Source organism: Pteropus alecto, unplaced genomic scaffold (assembly GCF_000325575.1).
Source record: "Pteropus alecto unplaced genomic scaffold, ASM32557v1 scaffold836, whole genome shotgun sequence".
Lineage (NCBI taxonomy): Eukaryota > Metazoa > Chordata > Mammalia > Chiroptera > Pteropodidae > Pteropus > Pteropus alecto.
In genome coordinates this window covers 4,516-23,292 of record NW_006437753.1, presented here as the reverse complement: position 1 = coordinate 23,292, position 18,777 = coordinate 4,516, and the positions used below count along the sequence as shown (strand labels likewise).

The 18,777-nt window shown below is 35.9% G+C and overlaps 2 protein-coding genes across 2 annotated transcripts in view; one reads left to right on the top strand and one right to left on the bottom strand.

Annotated features, from left to right (window-relative positions):
- The window catches only part of SRY (sex determining region Y), a 19,495-nt gene extending 17,496 nt beyond the window's left edge, over nt 1-1,999 (bottom strand). The window contains exon 1 of the mRNA XM_006914921.1: nt 1,898-1,999. Within this exon, the coding sequence (XP_006914983.1) occupies nt 1,898-1,999 (102 nt within the window). The remainder of the gene's footprint in view (nt 1-1,897) is intronic.
- Nucleotides 2,000-18,381: 16,382 nt separating this feature from the next.
- The window catches only part of LOC102886176 (heat shock transcription factor, Y-linked-like), a gene marked incomplete at its 3' end in the record, with an annotated part of 1,786 nt that continues 1,390 nt past the window's right edge, over nt 18,382-18,777 (top strand). Inside the window, 1 exon segment of the mRNA XM_015591762.1 lies at nt 18,382-18,436. Within this exon segment, the coding sequence (XP_015447248.1) occupies nt 18,382-18,436 (55 nt within the window).

Here is an 18,777-nt window from a genome sequence, read left to right as displayed (position 1 = left end):
CTGCTTCCCTCTGGGAACCACTAAACTTATGTAGGTGTCCATGAGTCTCTGTTTGCCTTGTTTATTTTTTCTTTCACTTTTATATTCCACATGAAAGTGAAATATGGTTGTCTGCTTTTCCTAAATGACTTATCTTGTCCAACATGATGATTTCAGATCCATTCACGTTGTCACAAATGGCAATATTTCGTCTTTTCTTATAGGTGTGTAATATCCATTGTATATATGTACTACATCGTCTTTTATTTAATCATCTATTAAATGGCACTTGGGATGTTTCCATGTCTTGGTCACTATGACTAATACTGCTATAACATAGGGGTGTACATATTTTCCCAGAAAATAAAGATTTTGATTATTGGTTTAACTTTGTTTGTAGTAATTGCTCTCTTCATTTTTCTTTTTTTCAAATTCAGTCTTTAAGATATGTTTTTCTAGGAATTTAACTATTTTTCTAAATTGTCCAATTTGTATTTTTTAAAATAATTTTCGTATCACTGTGATGTAAGTTGTCATAGATAGCTTTTCTATTTTGATTTTATTTATTGGGTTTTTCTCTCTTTTTCTGGATGAGTAAGATTAAAGTTATATAATTTATCTTTTCAAAAACAAGCTCTCTATTTTATTGATTTCTAAAAATTTTTTAGTTTCTATTTTGTTTATATTCACTCTGATCTTTGTTAGTTTCTTCCTTCTATTTCCTTTAGGCTTTTTTGTTGTTTCATTTCTAGTTTAAGTGTAAGTTTAGATTGTTTATTTGAGATATCTCTTGTTACTTAGCTTGGGAAAATATTTATCACTTGTATTCACAGCATTATAGGTTGGCCTGTATTGCTATTAATTTTCCCCTTAGGAGTGCTTTTGCTGTGTCTCATAGATTTGGGTTTATTGAGCTTTCATTTTCATTTATCTCATTGTATATTTTCATTAATGCCTAAATATCAGTATTAACCCATTTATAGTTTGGTAGCATGTTATTAGGCTCTATGTGGTTGTGTGATTTTCATTTTTTTATACTTGATGTTTAGTTTCATAACATTGTGGTGAAATACCTTAAAAATACCAATTAAATCCATGAGGTCTAATGTGTAATTTAAGCCAGCTTTTTCATGTTGATATTCCATCTGGGAGATCTGTCTGTTGATTTCGATAAAGTGTTAAAGTCTCCTACAATGACGTATTACTGTCCATCTCACTCTTTATGTCTGTCAATATTTGCTTTATATATTTAATGAAACTGTGCTGGATGCAGAAATGATTACCAGGATTATATTCTCTTGCTGAATTGATCTCTTTTTATGATAGCCTTTTTTTTGGTCTCTTATTATAGATTGATTTAAAATCTATTTTGTCTGATATCAGTATTGTAACACCAGCTTTTACATTTGAGTACATTCTTTGACTCCTCATTTTGGCTGCCTCCCTGTTTGTTTCTGTGTACCAGGTGTGCTGTTAAAGCTCCAGGTCTCAGTAGAATTACCATATGTAGTATGTGTCCTGTGGGGCCCAGTGTCACAGGGTTTCTGGTCACTTGAGCCTAGGTAACCAGCTGTGCCCTTTGTTTGGGTCGTGTTAATCTCTTGTTGTAGTTAAGACATGATTGCTATTGTCACATCAGTGGAAAGGATTGACTCTCAGACTGAGTGGACATGGGGACTAGCCATATCCACAGCATATAAGCTGCTACGTGGTGGCTGGCTCCACAAAGCAGTATTTGCCCCAGTGGTTACTGATGTTTGCTGAGACCACCCTTTGGATGTGCCCATTGTGTGGTCAATTGAGTGGTGTTCTGCTTTGGTCTGAAGCTGGCCATCAGGTATTTTGGTACTGGAGTCTTTTGGGAGGGGATCCTGTGGAGATCAACATTAGCTACGGCCTGTGACTGCCAGAGCAGTACCTGGTGGGAGCTAAAAAGCAATCTGCAACTGGTCACTGCCTCTGCTGAATCTGGGGGTGCATAGTAGAGGTCATAAAACCTGTTGCCACTAGCACTGGGCATGGGGCAGCTCAACAAATTGGACAGGGCACCCCAAGGCAAGCTGCCAACTTGGCTGCCAGTAAGGCTCAGAGAATGGAAGAACTTTGGGCAGTACGCAAGTTGGGTAGCTTGGGATTTCAGGGCATCACCGGTGGGAGTGGCGAGTGGCGTTTACCCATTTCAGATTTGTCACTAGGGGAGGGCTGAACATAGGAAAGATGGCAGTTGTCCCTCTAGCCCTTGCCCCAAAGCCACAAATCTCAGTCTTTTACTGTATGTCTCTGTCACCTCCTTTTGTTTCATCATAATATTCTTCCATTTGAAATTCTCTAATCATCTGTCATCATTTTCTTATCTCAGCCCTTGAGTAGTTAGCTTATTTTGTTATAAATATGTAATTAATAGTCATTGCATCACTGTATAATATATCAACTTTTCCTTTTAAAATGTTTCTTATTTTAATTCACTCTTCTACCTGCAGATTTAGTTGTATACTTATATCTAATTTTTCCACCAGTTATGTTTGCTTTAACTGTTGTTTTTCTAAACAATTCCTCACTCTTAGAATCAATTGGTTTACACATATTTCTCTTGGCTTCACAGGCAGACTTCATTGTCTATATGAAGCAATACATTTTTCCTTTAGGTCTGCTTAATTAACATTCTGGGATTTTCTTATACAAAGTTAAATTCTTTTTAAATCTGTGGGGATTTAAACTGGTATATATGTATAGAACATCTGACTAATTTATTTTTCAGAAATGTGGTAGTAACATAGTTATTAATCCTACTGGTATAAGAACTTTTGGATTTTAAAATTAAGATTGATTTTATTATTGAAAACTTTTTGAACAAGAGGTCTATTGCTGCTATGAAAGAAGCTTTAGAAACATTTATTAACAAATGATCTAATAAGCCAGATGAGATTCTGGGTATTTAGAGTTTCCAATTTTATGAATACATATAATTTGAGAAAAAATAATTTGTTTCTGAATCACTTTGAAATTTTGTAACAAGTGTTAAGCATGACCTAATTTTATTTTACTATTGCGTGATCGATCTTTAGTGATTGTAAAACCAAATGTTCCATCAAATAATTTTTAGAAGACAATACTCCTTTGTTTACCTAATTGTAACCTAAAACTTTAGAAAATTCTCTGCCTATAATTTATTACAAAGTTAGTGATTGCTTCAATTTGAGAAAAAACGCATGAGTGTAAAGATAGACCAATATTTTTTCATGTCCTTATGTTATAAAAGTTTTTTTGGCTCCTACAAAATATAATAATTTTAAATTTTAAGTGTTTCTCTTTCATTAAAATGCTTTTTAAATAGTCAAACAAAGCATCTATCAAATTGATATTCTTTTGTTCTATAAAATTAATGTAAGTAATGTATACATATGACATATTGTTAAGTTTGAAATTTACATAATATCTCTTAAATTTTTTATTTATTAAAACATTAGAGTAGGGTGATGAGGAATTGATTCTATTACAACATTTAAACATTGAGGTTATGAAAATATAAAAAATATATTTTGACTTTTATTTATCTTTCCATTTATCTGTCCGTGGACTCATTTTTTTTTTTGTTTGATTGTTTGTTTACAAAAGTCAATATACCTCTCAGATAATGTACATGATTGAGGAAAAAGTTTCCCATTACATGCATTTGAAAATAAAGCATCACTTAGCAAATTCTTTTTTACCTTTTAGAAATTACGTAGATTCAAAATTGTGCAGGTAATAAAGAAGTCAACAATGAAAAACTTGAAGTTTTATTAAAGAAAACAATAATTTTATTTAATTTTTTTTATGGTAAGTAATTTGCTTTAATGTGTTTATTTAAATGCTTAAATATTATAAAGAATATGAAAGAAATTTAAAGAACTAATGTGCAATCGCAACATAAATTTAATTTAAGTAAATTTTTGTTGGAGTTAAGCATTGATAACTGAAAGCTTACCATTTGAAGGTTTATAATTCAGTGTCATAAGTATTCACATTGTTGGGCAGCTGCCACCATTTATTATGTTCTAGAACTTTTTCATCACCTGAATATAAATGTCTCACACGTTAAGTACTCATTTCCCATTTGCTTCTTGTGTTTAGCTCCTTGCAACCAATAATCTGATTTCTCTTTCTCTCTGGAGGTACTTATTCTGCATATCTTACACAAAAGCAATCAGGTAATAAGTCACCTTTTGTGTTTGGTATGTTTCACTTAGCAAAATGTTTTCAAGGTTCATCCACATTGTAGAATGTGTCAGAGTTGTATTTCTTCTTATTACCTAACAGTATTATATTGTATGTACAGATTAACAATAGCTATGATATTGTGTATATCTATTCAACTTTCCATGAGCATTTTGGTTATTTCCTCTTTTGGTTATTATAAATGGTGCTTCTATTTACATCATTTTCAAATATAATTGAAAAAAAATCCCATTTAATAGACATATGGTATTTACATTTTTTGTTTTCCAAGTCTAACTTTAAAGGTATTTTTTAAAGATTACTGGGAAAAATACTTTTGAAGTCTTCTACCAAAAACATTTAGCAAATGCCTTTTGGTTAGAGTGCTTCAATTGATGCAGAAAAGTGATTGCTGTCCGAACTTAAACAAAGTGTGTCTTCACCTGTAAATGATTTGTTTCTTACTTTGTGATTTCTGTGCTTTAAGAAGCTTGGTAGACAATTATGATTTCATTCTAGTCTTTCTCTCTGATTTGCTTATTAGTTTATTTTTCATATCTGTTTACTTAGTTCTTTGGAGGCATTTAACAGGTTCACCCATAATTTAACATGGTCATCTACAAGTATAAGCAACACATTATTTTAAGTTGTGAATGTAAAGAAAAAGATCTTGAAGGAAATTAAAAGCACTACTCCATTGAATGCAAGGATGACAAGAGAGTGATAAAGCCTTATGGTTGATACGGAGAAAGTTTTAGTGGCCTGGGCAGAAGACCAAACCAGCCACAACATGCCCTTAAGCTAAAGCCTAATACAGAGCAAGGCTCAAAGTTGCTCTAATTCTGAGAAGGTTTAGATATGAGGAAGCTTCAGAAGAGAAGATTGAAGCCAGCTGAGGTTTGTTCATGAAGCTGTCTCCATAACATAAAGTACATAAAAGTAAAGCAGCAAAGGCTGACGTAGATGTTGCAGCAAATTATCCAGAGAACTACCTAACATGACTAACAAAGGGAGCTATACTATACAACCAGTTTTCATTGCAGACAAAACTCTATTTTGGAGAATATGCTACATGGGACATTCACAGGTAGAGAGGCTAAGTCAAAGCCTGGCTTCAAAGCTTTCAAGGACAGGCTGACCCTCTTATATGGACAATGGTGTTAAGCTGAAGCCAGGGCTCATTTTCCATGATGAAAATCCTAAGGCCTTAAGAATTATGCTAAGTCTACTCTGCCTGTGTTCTATAAATGGAACTACAATCCTGGATGATAGCACATCTGTTTTCTCAGTATTTTAAACCTTCTTTTGAGTCCTACTTGGGAAAAATAATCTTATTAAATACTTCTACTCATCTGTAATGTGCCTTGTCATCTAAGAGCTCTGATGGATGTGGACGCTGAGTTTAATGGGGTTTTTATGCCTGCTAGCGCCACTCTTTCTAAATCAAGGAGTGATTTTGACTTTCAAGTCTTATTATTTAAGAAGAAAATTTTATGAGGCTTGAGCTAGTGATTTGTCTAATGATCTCTGCAAAAAAAAAAAAAAAAGATTGAAATCTTTTCTAGAAAAGAAAATATTCCTTATTCTAGAGGTCATTTGAAGATTTATAATTCATGGTAATAGGTCTGATAACAACAATAACAGAGGTGGGGAAGAAGTTGATTTCAAACCTCACAAATAACTTTGAGGCTTTAAGACTTCAGTAGAGGTAATACCCGCAGATGGTGGAAAAAGCAAGAGAATGAGAATTAGATCTGAAACCTGAAACCCTGATTAAATTGCTGCCATCTCATGATACACTTTAATAGATAAGAAGTTATGCTTATGGACGGTCAAAGAAAGTGGTTTCTTGAGATGGAAATACTCCTATTGAGGAGTACTATGCTGTGGAGACTGTTGAAATGACAACAAATATTTAGAATATCGCAATCATAGCTGAAAAAACAGTAGTCATGGTGAGACAATTGATTTCAATTATGAAGTTCTACTGTAGGTAAAATGATATCAAACAGCATTGATTGTTCACGAAAGGAAGAGTCAACCGATATGGCAATGGTCATTGTAGTTTTACTGTAAGAAATTAATGTCGCAAGTCCAACCTTCAGCAATTAACACCCAGATCAGTTAACAGCCGTCAACATCAAAAGGATTATGATTTTCTCAGAAGATGGTTAGATGTGTTGGCAATAAATTATTTTAATTAAGGTACACATATTACCTTGTCAGACATAATGCTATTGCACACTTAGTAGACTACCGTAGAGTATAAACATATCTCTATGTTCACTGGGAAACCAAAAAGAATTGTGAGATTGTATTGTAATATTCACTTTATCAATGTAGTCTAGAACTGAACCTGCAATGCCTCCAAGGTATGCTCATCTGAAATAATGCCAGAAATTAAACTTGTCTTGCAATAGGTTCAATGAAAAGAAGAACAAAGGCTTATAAATAGGCCCTATAACCTAGTTAGGGCATCAAGGAAGAGTTTCCTAAGAAAGCATGATGCCAATGAGATACGCAGTTTCACATAAATTTTAATGATGATAGCAGGAGTGTTTTTCATGCAGGAAGCAGTTTGACAGTTTGAAAAACTGAACGTTCAGTGTAATCAGAGAAGAGGAGCATACAGGGAAGTTGGTAAAAGATGAATCAAGGAATAAATAGAGATCAGATTTGGCTTGACCTTGGAGACCTTGGTGTGATACTGCTTGGTCTTATTTGGTGACTATTCAAAGAGTTTAAACAAAGTTAGAAGTGTCCATTTGTGTTCTAAGAGATCATTTTGGCCATAGAATAAATAACAGTTTAGATGTGTAGAGACTCCCCTACATGGTAAATAAAATGGTATTTGTAAAAGAGGCATTATTGTTCTTAGTGAATAATGAAGGTGACTCAGGTGTTTATAAGGTAAAGTGTATTTGACTTACTGAAAAGGTAAACATGGATAGTGAAAGTAAGAAGTGCGAAGGACACTTGTCAACTTGAATTGGATATTTTTATGATTTCCTTTTAAGAATAGCATACACATTTAGGAAAAAAAAATGGCATAGATGATAGAGCTTTGTTCATCCCTCAAGAGACCAAATTAAAGTCATGAGAAAAACATGGAAAAAACAGCAAGCAATGTCCCCTGGGTCCTAAATGAAGAAGCCCTATAACTAGGGAGACAAATAAGAAATCATGCTGCAAAGGGAGGAGGTAGGACGGGGCCAGGACACGAGGATGCCTTGTTCTGAGGAGCTGACTGTGACAGAGACTGCAGCAGCCTGCACTGCAGATACCTAATAATAGGGCCATGTCTTTGAGTGGACTTTTGCCGTGATGGCCCTGCTCCATCTGAGCACCAGCAACCGGTCAGCTATGGAGGGGGCACCAGAGAATTGCAGAGGGGCAATTGAACTTTCCGAATGAAGGTCAGAAGTGAAGCTCTCTTGCAGACTGAATATGTGGATGCAGCACCGCCATAGCTGAGACATCATCAAACAGGATAACACAGATCACTCTATTCAGAGAATCCCCTTAAAATCTGCCTTCCCCAACTCAAGGACCCACACAAGCCACATCCAGGTGTGTCTTTGGCAAATCATGAGCTCTTTGCTGAGCAGAGTCAAGAGTCACACTAGTGGCAGCTGACCTTGGTTTCTGGTCCACTATCAGCACGTGTTGTGGATTCCTTCTGAATCTTAACAAGTGGCTGCAGAGGGGCACAGGCTGGGCCTAAACTTGGCCTGCAGCTGATCCCTTCTCAGGACTGTGCCATGGGACACCTACCACACAAAGCCATTCTAATAAGATCAGGACACTTAGGAGTTTTCCTTAGTACAGAGAAACAGACACTGAAGGAGTCAAAATGGAAAGACAAAGAAGCAAACATATGAAAGAACAAAACAGAGCTCCAGGAACAATGGAGCGAAGCCATTTAACAGATGCAGAGTTCAAAACAATGGTTATAAAGATGCTCAAAAAATTTAGGGGTAGTGTAGATGCATTCACCAGGAACTTTAATAAAGTAATTAAAAACAAAAACACGAAAATGAGAATTATAAAATTGAACCAGTCAGAAATGAAGAACACATTATCTGGGATGAAGTGTATATTAGAGGGGGGGAAAAAAAAACCAGACTGGATAAAGAAGAGGCTCAAACCACTGATATAGAGGATGGATAAGCCAAGGACACTCAAACAGAATGGTGAAGAAAAAGAAGCCAAGCATATAATAATAATCTATAGAGCCTATTGGAAACAATTAAAACAATTTAAAAATATCCATACTATGGGGTAGCTGAAGAAAACCAAGAAATTGAAGAGCATCTTGAAGAAATAATTATGGAACAATTCACTAACATAATGAAGGAAATAAACATACAGAACAGGAAGCTCAAAGTCCCCAAAAAACAGGTCCCAAAGAGTACCACCCCAAGACATATCCTAATTAAAATGACAAAGGTTAAATACAAAGAGGGGATCTTAAAAGCAGCAAAAGAAAAATAAAATTACAGATGTATAAAGGAGCACACAGAAGACTGGCAGCTGATTTCTCAAAAGAAACTACGCAGGACAGAAGAGCTTGGCACAAAATATTTGATGTGATGAAAATCCAGGATCCACAACCAAGAATACTTCATACAGCAAATCTATCATTTAAAGTTGAAGAACAGATAAAGAAATTCCCTGTCGGGAGCCTTAAGGCCTGCACCCAAAGATAAGAATCACATCCTGCTACCGAGAACAAACTCTGCTATCTGTGACCATTTGGACAGTCACGGCACTGGGAAGTGCCAGCCTTATCTCGCGTCTTTGATCCCCATTCCATCCCCATTCCGCCGCCTGCAGAGCGGGAGCCTGCAACTTCTGACACAGCCCATCTGTTTCTGACCAGCCAGGCAGAAATCACCTCATCTGGTGGTCGCCAATAAGCTTGTAATGAAATACTCTCTGATCAGTCCCGCCCCTGCCCTCTCCACCTGAGTGTATAAATATAACCACTTGAAAATAAAATTTTGAGGCTTGATCAGAATACTGTCTTGCCTCCATTCTTTTCTCCCGCCCATGTTTTCTTCAAGGTAAGGTCCTCCTCGGGTTCCGCGCAATAACTAGGTCCTGCGGGTCGGGACAATTCCCAGTCAAAAAAAGCCAAAGAAATGTATAAATAAGTACCACATGATCTCACTTATGAGTGAAATCTAAAGACTAACTGAATAAGCAAATAAAACAGAAAGAGACTCATGGATGCAAAGAACAAAATGACAGTTATCAGATGGGGCGGGGATTTGGGGTGCTGAGTGAAAATCAAGAATGGATTAAAAAACAAATCGATAGTAACAAAATAGTCTTAGGGATGTAAAGTGTTGTACTTAAAAATAAAATATTTTTTAGGGTGATGAATATGTCCCAGAACTAAATAGAAATGACAGTTCTACACTCTTATAAATATACTGAATGCCACTGAATTGCATCACTTGATTGTCCTTCCTAAATCTTGTGACATTAGTTAATATAATCAAATACGTTTCAAGTGCACGCTTTAACAATACGACACATGTATATTGCACTGTGTTCAGTATTCAGATTTAAATTTACTCTACCACCAAATTTTGACCCCCTTTATCTCAATCTTTCTCTCTCCCATTTCCCTCTGGTAAGCACTAAATTGTTGTCTATGTCCATGAACTTTCACTTTTCGTGTTTGTGTGTTGCTTTAGATTTTATATCCCATGCGTGAGTGAAATCATATGGTTCTCTATATTTTTTATCTGACTTATTTCACTTCGCATGGTGATCTCAAGATCGATTTATGTTGTCAGTGAGTCAGTACATGATCTTTTTTTTATGGCTGAGTCATATCTCATTGTATATATTTACCAAATCTTCCTTATCCAATCATCTATCAAAGGTACTTTTGTTGTTTCCATGTCTAGGCCACCATAAATAATGCTGCCATGAATATTGGGTGCATATTTCTTTACAAAAAAATTTTCAAATTACGGTGATAGACAACCAGAAGTAAGGATCCTGGGTCATATGGTAAATCTGTTCTTAATTTTGAAGGATCCTCTATACAGTTTCCCGTAGTGGTTTTACCAGTTAACATTCCTCTCAGCATGTCTGTGAGTTCCTTTTTCTCTACAACCTCTTCAACACTTGTTTTGTTTTTAACCGACACTCTTATATAACCTACATCTAGTCTAATCCTAAATGCAACACTAACTCTCAATCTTACCTTAATTGTAACCCTAAGTCAAAATCAAATGACATTAAACTTAACACTTCCATCATAGAGTAAGAAAGAGCATTTTGAAGAAATAACAACTAAAACATTTCCTATTTAGTTAGATATACAAGTCCAGGAGGTGCAGAGAGTCTGAAGTAAGATGAGGTAAAGTGGCCCACATTAAGATAATAAACAAATGTGGGTGAGAATGTGGAGGAAAGGAAGCCTTCAAACACTCTTGGTGGGAAAATAGTACAGTCCCTGTGTAAAACAGCATGTGAGATCCTCAAAAAAATGAACAATTACACTACCCTTTGCCTCAGCAAGTGCATTTGTTGGTGTTTATTCAAAGAAAATCAGAACACAATTTCATGGCAGCATTATTTACAATAGCCAAGATATGAGAGCAACCTACGTGTCCATAATATATGATAGCATAACAATATATGGTACATATACACAATGGAATTTTATTCAGCTATTTTAACAACTGAAATCTTAACAAATACAATAAATTAAAGGATATAAATAAACCTACAAAAATTGCTCCTGTATACTAACAATGACCTTTCTAAAAAACAAATTTTTAAAAAGGCCCACTTACAATAGTATCCTAATGAATAAAAATTAGAACTATTTTTTCAAAGAAGATGCAAAATATATATACTAAACAATGATAAAATATTTTTTTAAGTCATACAGAAATGAAAAGATATTATGAGTACATGATAGAAGATGTACTATGGTTAAAATGCTCATACCACCCAAAGTGACCCACAAATTTAATGCAATCCATGTGTTTTATTTTAAAAATACATTCACAGGATTTAGCATGCTGTGATGCCCCTTTCTGACATTTTAAATGTAGGACCTCTGGTTGCATGCTCTTGACAAGATTACAGTATTTATTTTCTCTATTCTTTTGTAAAATAATAAAAAAAAAAGTTTTCATGTACTCATTTTGATCTTAATGAAAGATTATCTCTTTGTCTTTGACTTCCAGCAGTTTTAATAGTATTTGAGTGTGTATGTGTGTGAGTTTATTTTGTTTGAGGACTGTAATTTTGTCAAAAGCATTGGCCAACTATTATTTAATTATTTTTATCTCTTATTCATTCTCTTTAACTTTTCATGTTCAGATTGTAATTATTCTCATAGCACATTATTTCATAGAGCCCCACAGTGCTTTGATGTTCTCTTCTTTTTCTCAGGTTTTTCCTTTTGAATTTCAGTTTGTGTAACTTCTATTGACATGCTCCAGTTTACTGTTTCTGTGACACATTTCCCTAATATACTTCTGCACTTGCTGATAGCTTTGTTTCTTAATTTTTCTGTTGTTTTGTTCTTCTTGTCACCATTTTCTCATTTCCATTTGATTCTTTCTTTTAGCTTCCATCACTCAGCCGTAATTACCTGTAGTCTGTCTAGCTTTCCATTGACCTTTTAAATGTCATAACCAAAGTAATTTTTAATTCACTTTTTAGCAAACTCTATACCTGTGTTACACACAAATGCCACCTTGATTTTTCTTTAATTTTTAAATTTACAGTTGACATAAGGATAATATTAATGCCAGGTGTACAATATAGTGATAAGATATTTATATAACAAAGTGATCACCCCACCTGACACTGTACATAGTTATCACAATATTTCGACTATATCTCTATGCTGTGCTTTACATCCCCATAACTACTTGGTAACTGCCAGTTTGTACTCCTTAATCCCTTCCCTCTTCTCAGCTTCCCCAACCCCCCATCCCATCTGGCAATTATCAAAATATTTTCTCTATCAATGAGACTGTGTCTGTTTTATTTTTACTTTAGATTCCATATGTAGTGAAATCATATGGCATTTGTCTTACTTCATCTCACCTGCACAGCTGAGAACAGTACACTCTAGGTCCATCCACATAGTTAAGGATGGCATGATTTTATTCTATTTTATGGTCCAGTGATACTCTGTTATATATGCGTATCACTTCTTTACTCACATCTGGATTGGTGGGTACTTAGGTTGTTTCAATAAGGTCACTATTGTAAATAGTGCTTCAAAGAACAGAAGACTGCCTTAATCTTGTTGAATTATTGTTTTGGGATTTTGGTAATAAATGCCCATTCATTTGATGTAAGATTGCTATGCCAACTTTTTGTTGTTGTTGTTTCTATTTTAATGAAACATACTTTCCATCGCTTTGCTTTCAGTATGTGTGTGCCTTTCAATCTGAAGTGCATCTCTTGTGGGCAGCATATATAAGGGCTTTATTTGCTTATCCTTTGAGCCACCTGATGTCTTTTCATTGGAGCATTTCATTTACAATTCAAGTACAGTGACAAGATTATAGACATGTAGTTATTGCCACTTTATTATTTATACTTTCTGTTTTCACCTTCTTCTTAAAGAAGTTTTTCTAACATTTTCTGTAATACTGGCTTGGTGTTGATAAACTCCTTTAGCTTTTCCTTGTCTGGGAAGCACTTTATCTATCCTTTAAATCTAAATGATGGCCTTGCTAGTTAGAGTATTCTTGGTTGTAGGCCCTTGTTTTGCATCACTTTGACTATTTTGTGCTAATCCTTTTCTGGCCTGCAATGTGTCTCTTGAGCTGACAGTCTTATGGGAGCTCCATTGTAGGTAACTAACTGTTTTTCTCTTGCTGCATTTAAGATTTCTCCCTTTGTCTTGAACCTTTGGAATTTTGATTATGTGTCTTGGTGTGGGTCTCTTTGGTTCATCTTGTTTGGGACTCTCTGCACTTCCTGGCCTTCTTTAGGAATCTTTCTTGACATTATTTCAAAAAGTTTTCAACTCCTTGCTCTCTTCCTTCTACCTCTTGATCCCCTATGATGCGAATGTTGGTGTTCTTAATGTTGTGCCAGAGGCCACTTAAACTATCCTTATTTTTTGATTATTACTTTTTTGTGGTTGTCATAATTGAGTGTTTTCTACTATCTAATTTCTAAATTGCTGATTCAGCCTCCTATTTCTCATTTTCTACTTCTGGTTCCCTCTAAAGCATTTTAATTTGGGTTATTGTATGTTTTATTTGTGAGTGGTTATTTTTTTGTGTGACCAGATCTTTTCCATATTCATTTCTATGTTTTCTTTATTTTTGTTAAACTTTGTACAGAGTTCACTGAGCATTTTTATATCTGGTGTTCTGAATTCTACATCTGGTAGATTGTCTCCTTTTTATTTAATTATTTCTCTGGAGTTCTGTTCTGTTTTTTTATCTGGGACATATTTTATTGTCTTTTCATTTTTGCTCTCCCTATGTATGTCTGTATGGATTCGGGAGAGCTGCTCAGTCTCCCAGTCTTCGTTGAGTGGCCTTCTACAGTAGGTGTCCTGTGGGTCTTATTAATTTAGCTTTTCTGACCATTTGAGTTAGGAGCTCCGATTCTGTCCCATGTGTGTGTTGTATGTGTTCCACTGTTCTTGTTGAACTTATTTGCTATTTGCTCATAAATGAAATGGATTGACCCTCTGGCTGATTGGTTGTGAGAACTGGCCATGACTACGGTGGAAGAGGTATTGTGCACAGGCTGACCCTGTGGAGGATTTGCTTTTGCAGGACACTGGTGCCATCCGTGTCTGCCCGTAGGAGGTGTCATATGTGGAGGTCTTGAGTGCTGCTCTGTCCTGGTCTGAACTTGGCCATTGGGTTGGTTGGTTCTGAAGCCTCTTGGGAGGGGTTTAGTTGCAACTAATTTCAGCCCCTTCTTGTGACCATTTGATATGAGCTACAAAGTTACCATCAGATGGTTGCCACTTGTGGTGGGCAAGAGGTGCCTGGCAGATAATAAGCTGCAAACGAAGGGCACTGCTACTTGTGCAAGGCTTGGGGCTTCTTAGCAGAGGTACAGGAAATGCCAAGGGCAGATGCTGCCTGTTTGACATTGCGAATCTTTGAGAGTTTTTAGGAAAGTCAACATCATGAGCAAGGACAGGCAATTTGTTTGGAGAAGCCAAAGTAAGGAGCTTAGTTGGCACTAAATATTGGATTTTAGGGAATCACTAGAGCAGACTCACGGGTGTTATCTAGACTGGTGAACACTCAGATATCGTCTCTTCCTGCATCCATATGATGGATGTAGAGAGGGCTCAACAAAAAAACAATGTCTTCTGCCAGCACAATTTCTTCAGTCTGGGAGGCAGCTTCCCCTCCAGCCCTTGCCATGAAGCGAGACAAAACTGTTTCTCCTCTTATGTCCCTGGTATCTTTTGAGCTGCTGCTCCAGAGCTGAAACTAAGAGGACTGAGTCCATCAGTGAGAATGTCTCTGTGTTGTCTCCTTAAGAGGACTGCCTGCTTTCCAGCCACACACCATCTCACTCAGCAACAATCTCCAATCATTTCATAACCAAAATTTAGGAAAACTTCTTTTTCCCAGCATTAGAATTCTGGGCTGGGGGAGCCTTGTAAGGGCTAGAACCCTTCACTCCTCAGCGAATCCATCAAAGCTAAACTATCTCTCTGTTTTTAGCTGGCACATGTGTGCGACCGGCTGGTTCTGTATTTCCACCCTACCAACCATATTCTGTCTTTTATTAGAACGCCTGTTATAGGCAGACTTCAGGAGATTCTCAATAAAGGTTTTTCCGTCATTTAGTTGTAATTTTGATGTGATTGTGATAGAAGGCAAACACAATATTTATCTCCTCTGCCATCTTAACCAGAATCATTTTGAATGTCACTTTGAAAATATGTACATTAGGGCTCTCGTGTTTGTGTTCCTCATTATTTCTCTTGCTCAGACAGGCTAGGACAGGAACTAAAGATGTAGTGCTATGTTTGATTGTGTTATCTGTCATTATGTCATGGTCACAATTAATTAACTTTGTGGGGACATGTACTCCTGCTACCTCCTGCTGGTCCTTCACTGTGAATGCCCCCATGAATCCAGCCAGGGCTCTGCCTGTGGGCTTTTGTTGCTTAGGAGACCATTGTTGAAGTTGGTTTTTTTTTTTTTTTTATCAATTTCAGAAGATTCCTTTTGCCTCCTGATTCGTTGTTTATGTTTCTTCCTTGGTGTGGGGTCTGTACATTCTGTTCTCCTCACAGAGCATATTTGCTTTTGCTCTCCCAGCTGCATCACCCTTGTGTTTATGTTATGACTGTTGGTGTGGTGATGGGGCTGGGAGAGCATCTCTCTGACCTTTGACTGAGCCTTGTTCTTAGGTCCAGGATGTGTCCTGGACCTGGGTGTGTCCTTGCAGTTGCTCTTATCTCTCCTCCAGGAACAGTGTTCATCCTGACACATGTTCCTGCCCTGCACTATGATAGATAGTCATCTAGACAGGCTGTCCCCCACATGCAGTGGTTTTCCACCAGTGTCCTCGGATTCTGTTTTCTAAAATACAAAGGATTGTGGAGGAATACCATGAAAAACTTATATAACACCAAATTTAATAACATAGGAGAAATGGACCAATACTCAGAAAAATTCAATCTTCGTAGACTGAATCAGAAAGATATAGAAAATCTAAGCAGACAAATCAGCCTTATGGAAATTGAAACAATCATCAAAAGCCTACCAAAAAGTAAGTGTCCAGGACCAGATGGCTTCACCAGTGAATTCTAACAGACAATCAAAGAACATTTAATACCTATTCTCCTCAAACTCTTCCAAAAATTCAAACAGGAGGCAATACTTCCCAACTCATTTTATAAGGCCAATATTACACTGATACCAAAATTTGGTAAAGATAACACACAAAAAAGAAAAATACAGAAGAGTATCTCTCAGGAACACAGATGCAAAAATCCATATAAGATACTAGCAATCCAAATATATCAACATTTGAAAAAGATTATACACCATGATCAAGTGGGCTTGATCAAGGGGCACAGAGAGGGTTTAACATAAGCAAATCATTTAATGTGATACACCACATTTTTTGCAGAAATGAAAATATAAGTATCATAAGATCATATCAATTGTTGCAGGAAAAGCCTTTAACATTATACAGCCTTCCTTTATGATCAAAACACTTAACAAAATTGGTACCTTAACATAATAAAGGCCATGAAAGACAAACCCTCAGCCAACATTTACTTAATGATGAAAAACTAATACCATTCTCTCTAAGATCAGGAACAAAGCAAGGCTGTCCATTGTCACCACTGTTATTCAATATAACTTTGGGAGTCCTAGCGAGTGCAATCATGCAAGACAAAGATATAAAAGAACCAAATAGAACATGAAGAAGTTAAACTGTCACTATTTGAGGATGACTTGATTCTCCATATAGAGAACCTCGATCATTCCACAAGAACACTACGAGAAACAATAAGCAAATACAGAAAAGTCTGTGGACACAAAAATCAACGTTTAAAATGCTATAATGTCCCATACTCAGATTCTGTAATGAACCATGAGAAAAAGGAGTGGAAAAAATAATTTCTTCTGCAATTGCAGCAAAAAGAATAAAATACTTAGGAATAAATTCAACAAAACTTGTGAAGGGCCTATACAATGAAAACTACAAGACCCTATTAAAAGAAATTAAAGAACATACAGAAAAATGGAAAGATATTCTGTGTTCTTGAATTGGAAGAATCAACCTAGTTAAAATGACCATATTACCTAAAGCGTTATACAGATTTAATGCAATGACGATCAAAATCACATGGAAATTTTTTAAAGAAATAGAACAAAAAATCATCAGGTTTGTATGGAAGCACAAAAGACTGTGACGTGCCACAGCCATCTTGAGAATAAAAGAATGAGGCTGGAGGCATCGCTCTGCCTGATATCAAACTAAATTACAAAGTAACAGTCATCAGAATAGCTTGATATTGCAGCAAAACAGACATATGGACCAGGGGAACAGAATTGAGAGTCCAGAAGTAAACTCATATTTATATCGGCAAATAATTTTCAACAAAGAAACCCAAAACATACAGTGGAGAAAGGAATGCCTCTGGAATAAATGGTGCTGGGAATACTGGAAATCTACCTGCAATAGAATGAATCTAGACTGTTGTCTATCACCATACACCAAAATTAACTTGAAATGGATTAAGGACCTAAATATAAGATGTGAAACAGAAAAATCATAGAAGAAATCATGGGAGTGAAACTCAAGGACCTTAAAGAGGATTTTATGATTTTGACCTCAAAAGCAAGGGAAAAAAACCAAAAATAAATGAATGGGACTACATCAAACTAAAAAGTTTCTGTTTAGCAAAATAAATCGTCAACAAGTTAAGGAGACAACCATCCCAATGGGAAAATATATTTACAAGCAACGCCACCGGTAAGGGCCTCCTATCTAAAATATACAAAGAACTCATACGACTCAATAACACCAAAAAACAAATGATCTAATGAAAAACTGGGGCAGAGGACCTGAACAGACACTTCTCCCTAGAGGATAAGCAAAAGGGCGTACAAGTATGAAAAGATGCTTAACATTGCTAGCTATTAGGCAAATGGAAATCAGAACCACAATGAGATACCATCTCACACTTGTTACAATAGCTATTGTCAACAAGACAAGTAATAAATGTTGGAAAGGATGTAGAGAAATAGGAACACTCATACACAGCTGGTGGAACTGCAAATTGGTATAGCCACTATAGAAAACAATATGAAGTTTCTTCAAAAAACTTAGAATTGATCTACCATATAATCTAGCAATCCCATTACTGGGTATTTACCCTCAAGGACCTGAAAACCCATATCAAAAAAGATATCTGCACACTGATGTTCATAGCAGCATTATTCACAATGGGCAGTACATGGAAGCGACAAAAGGGTCCTAGGATAAATGATTGGATAAAGAAGCTGTGGCACATATATTCAATGTCACTCAGTCATAAGAGATGAAGTATTGCTATTTGCGACAACATGGATGGACCTCGAGATAATCATGCTAAGAGAAATAAGCCATACTGAAAAAGTAGAAAATCCCATAATATCACTTATATGTAGGCATATAAATCTAAAAGCAACAAATGAAAAGGAGAAAGAGAGACTCAGGGTCATGGACAATGGACTAGGGGTTATCCGAGTGCAGGGAATGGGGGAGGAGAGAAGAGGTATATGGGTTAAAGAGGGTAATATAGTGGGGTTGAGGAGGTTGAAGTGAGTAAAGGGGATCAAATATATGGTAGATGAAGGAAACTGGACTTTCGGTGGTAATCACACAATAGAATACATAGACATCCAATTATAATGTACATCTGAATATTATTCCATGTATTAAACAAAGTTATACCAATAAATTTAATTTTAAAAATTAAGTAAATAAATAAATAATGTCTGCAACTACTCCCTAGATAAAAGGATATCTGTATATATTTAATTTGAAAAATGTCATTTTATGCTATTGTAAAAATGCTCTTAGTTTTCTAATACTGCACATAGCCAAAGTTATGGT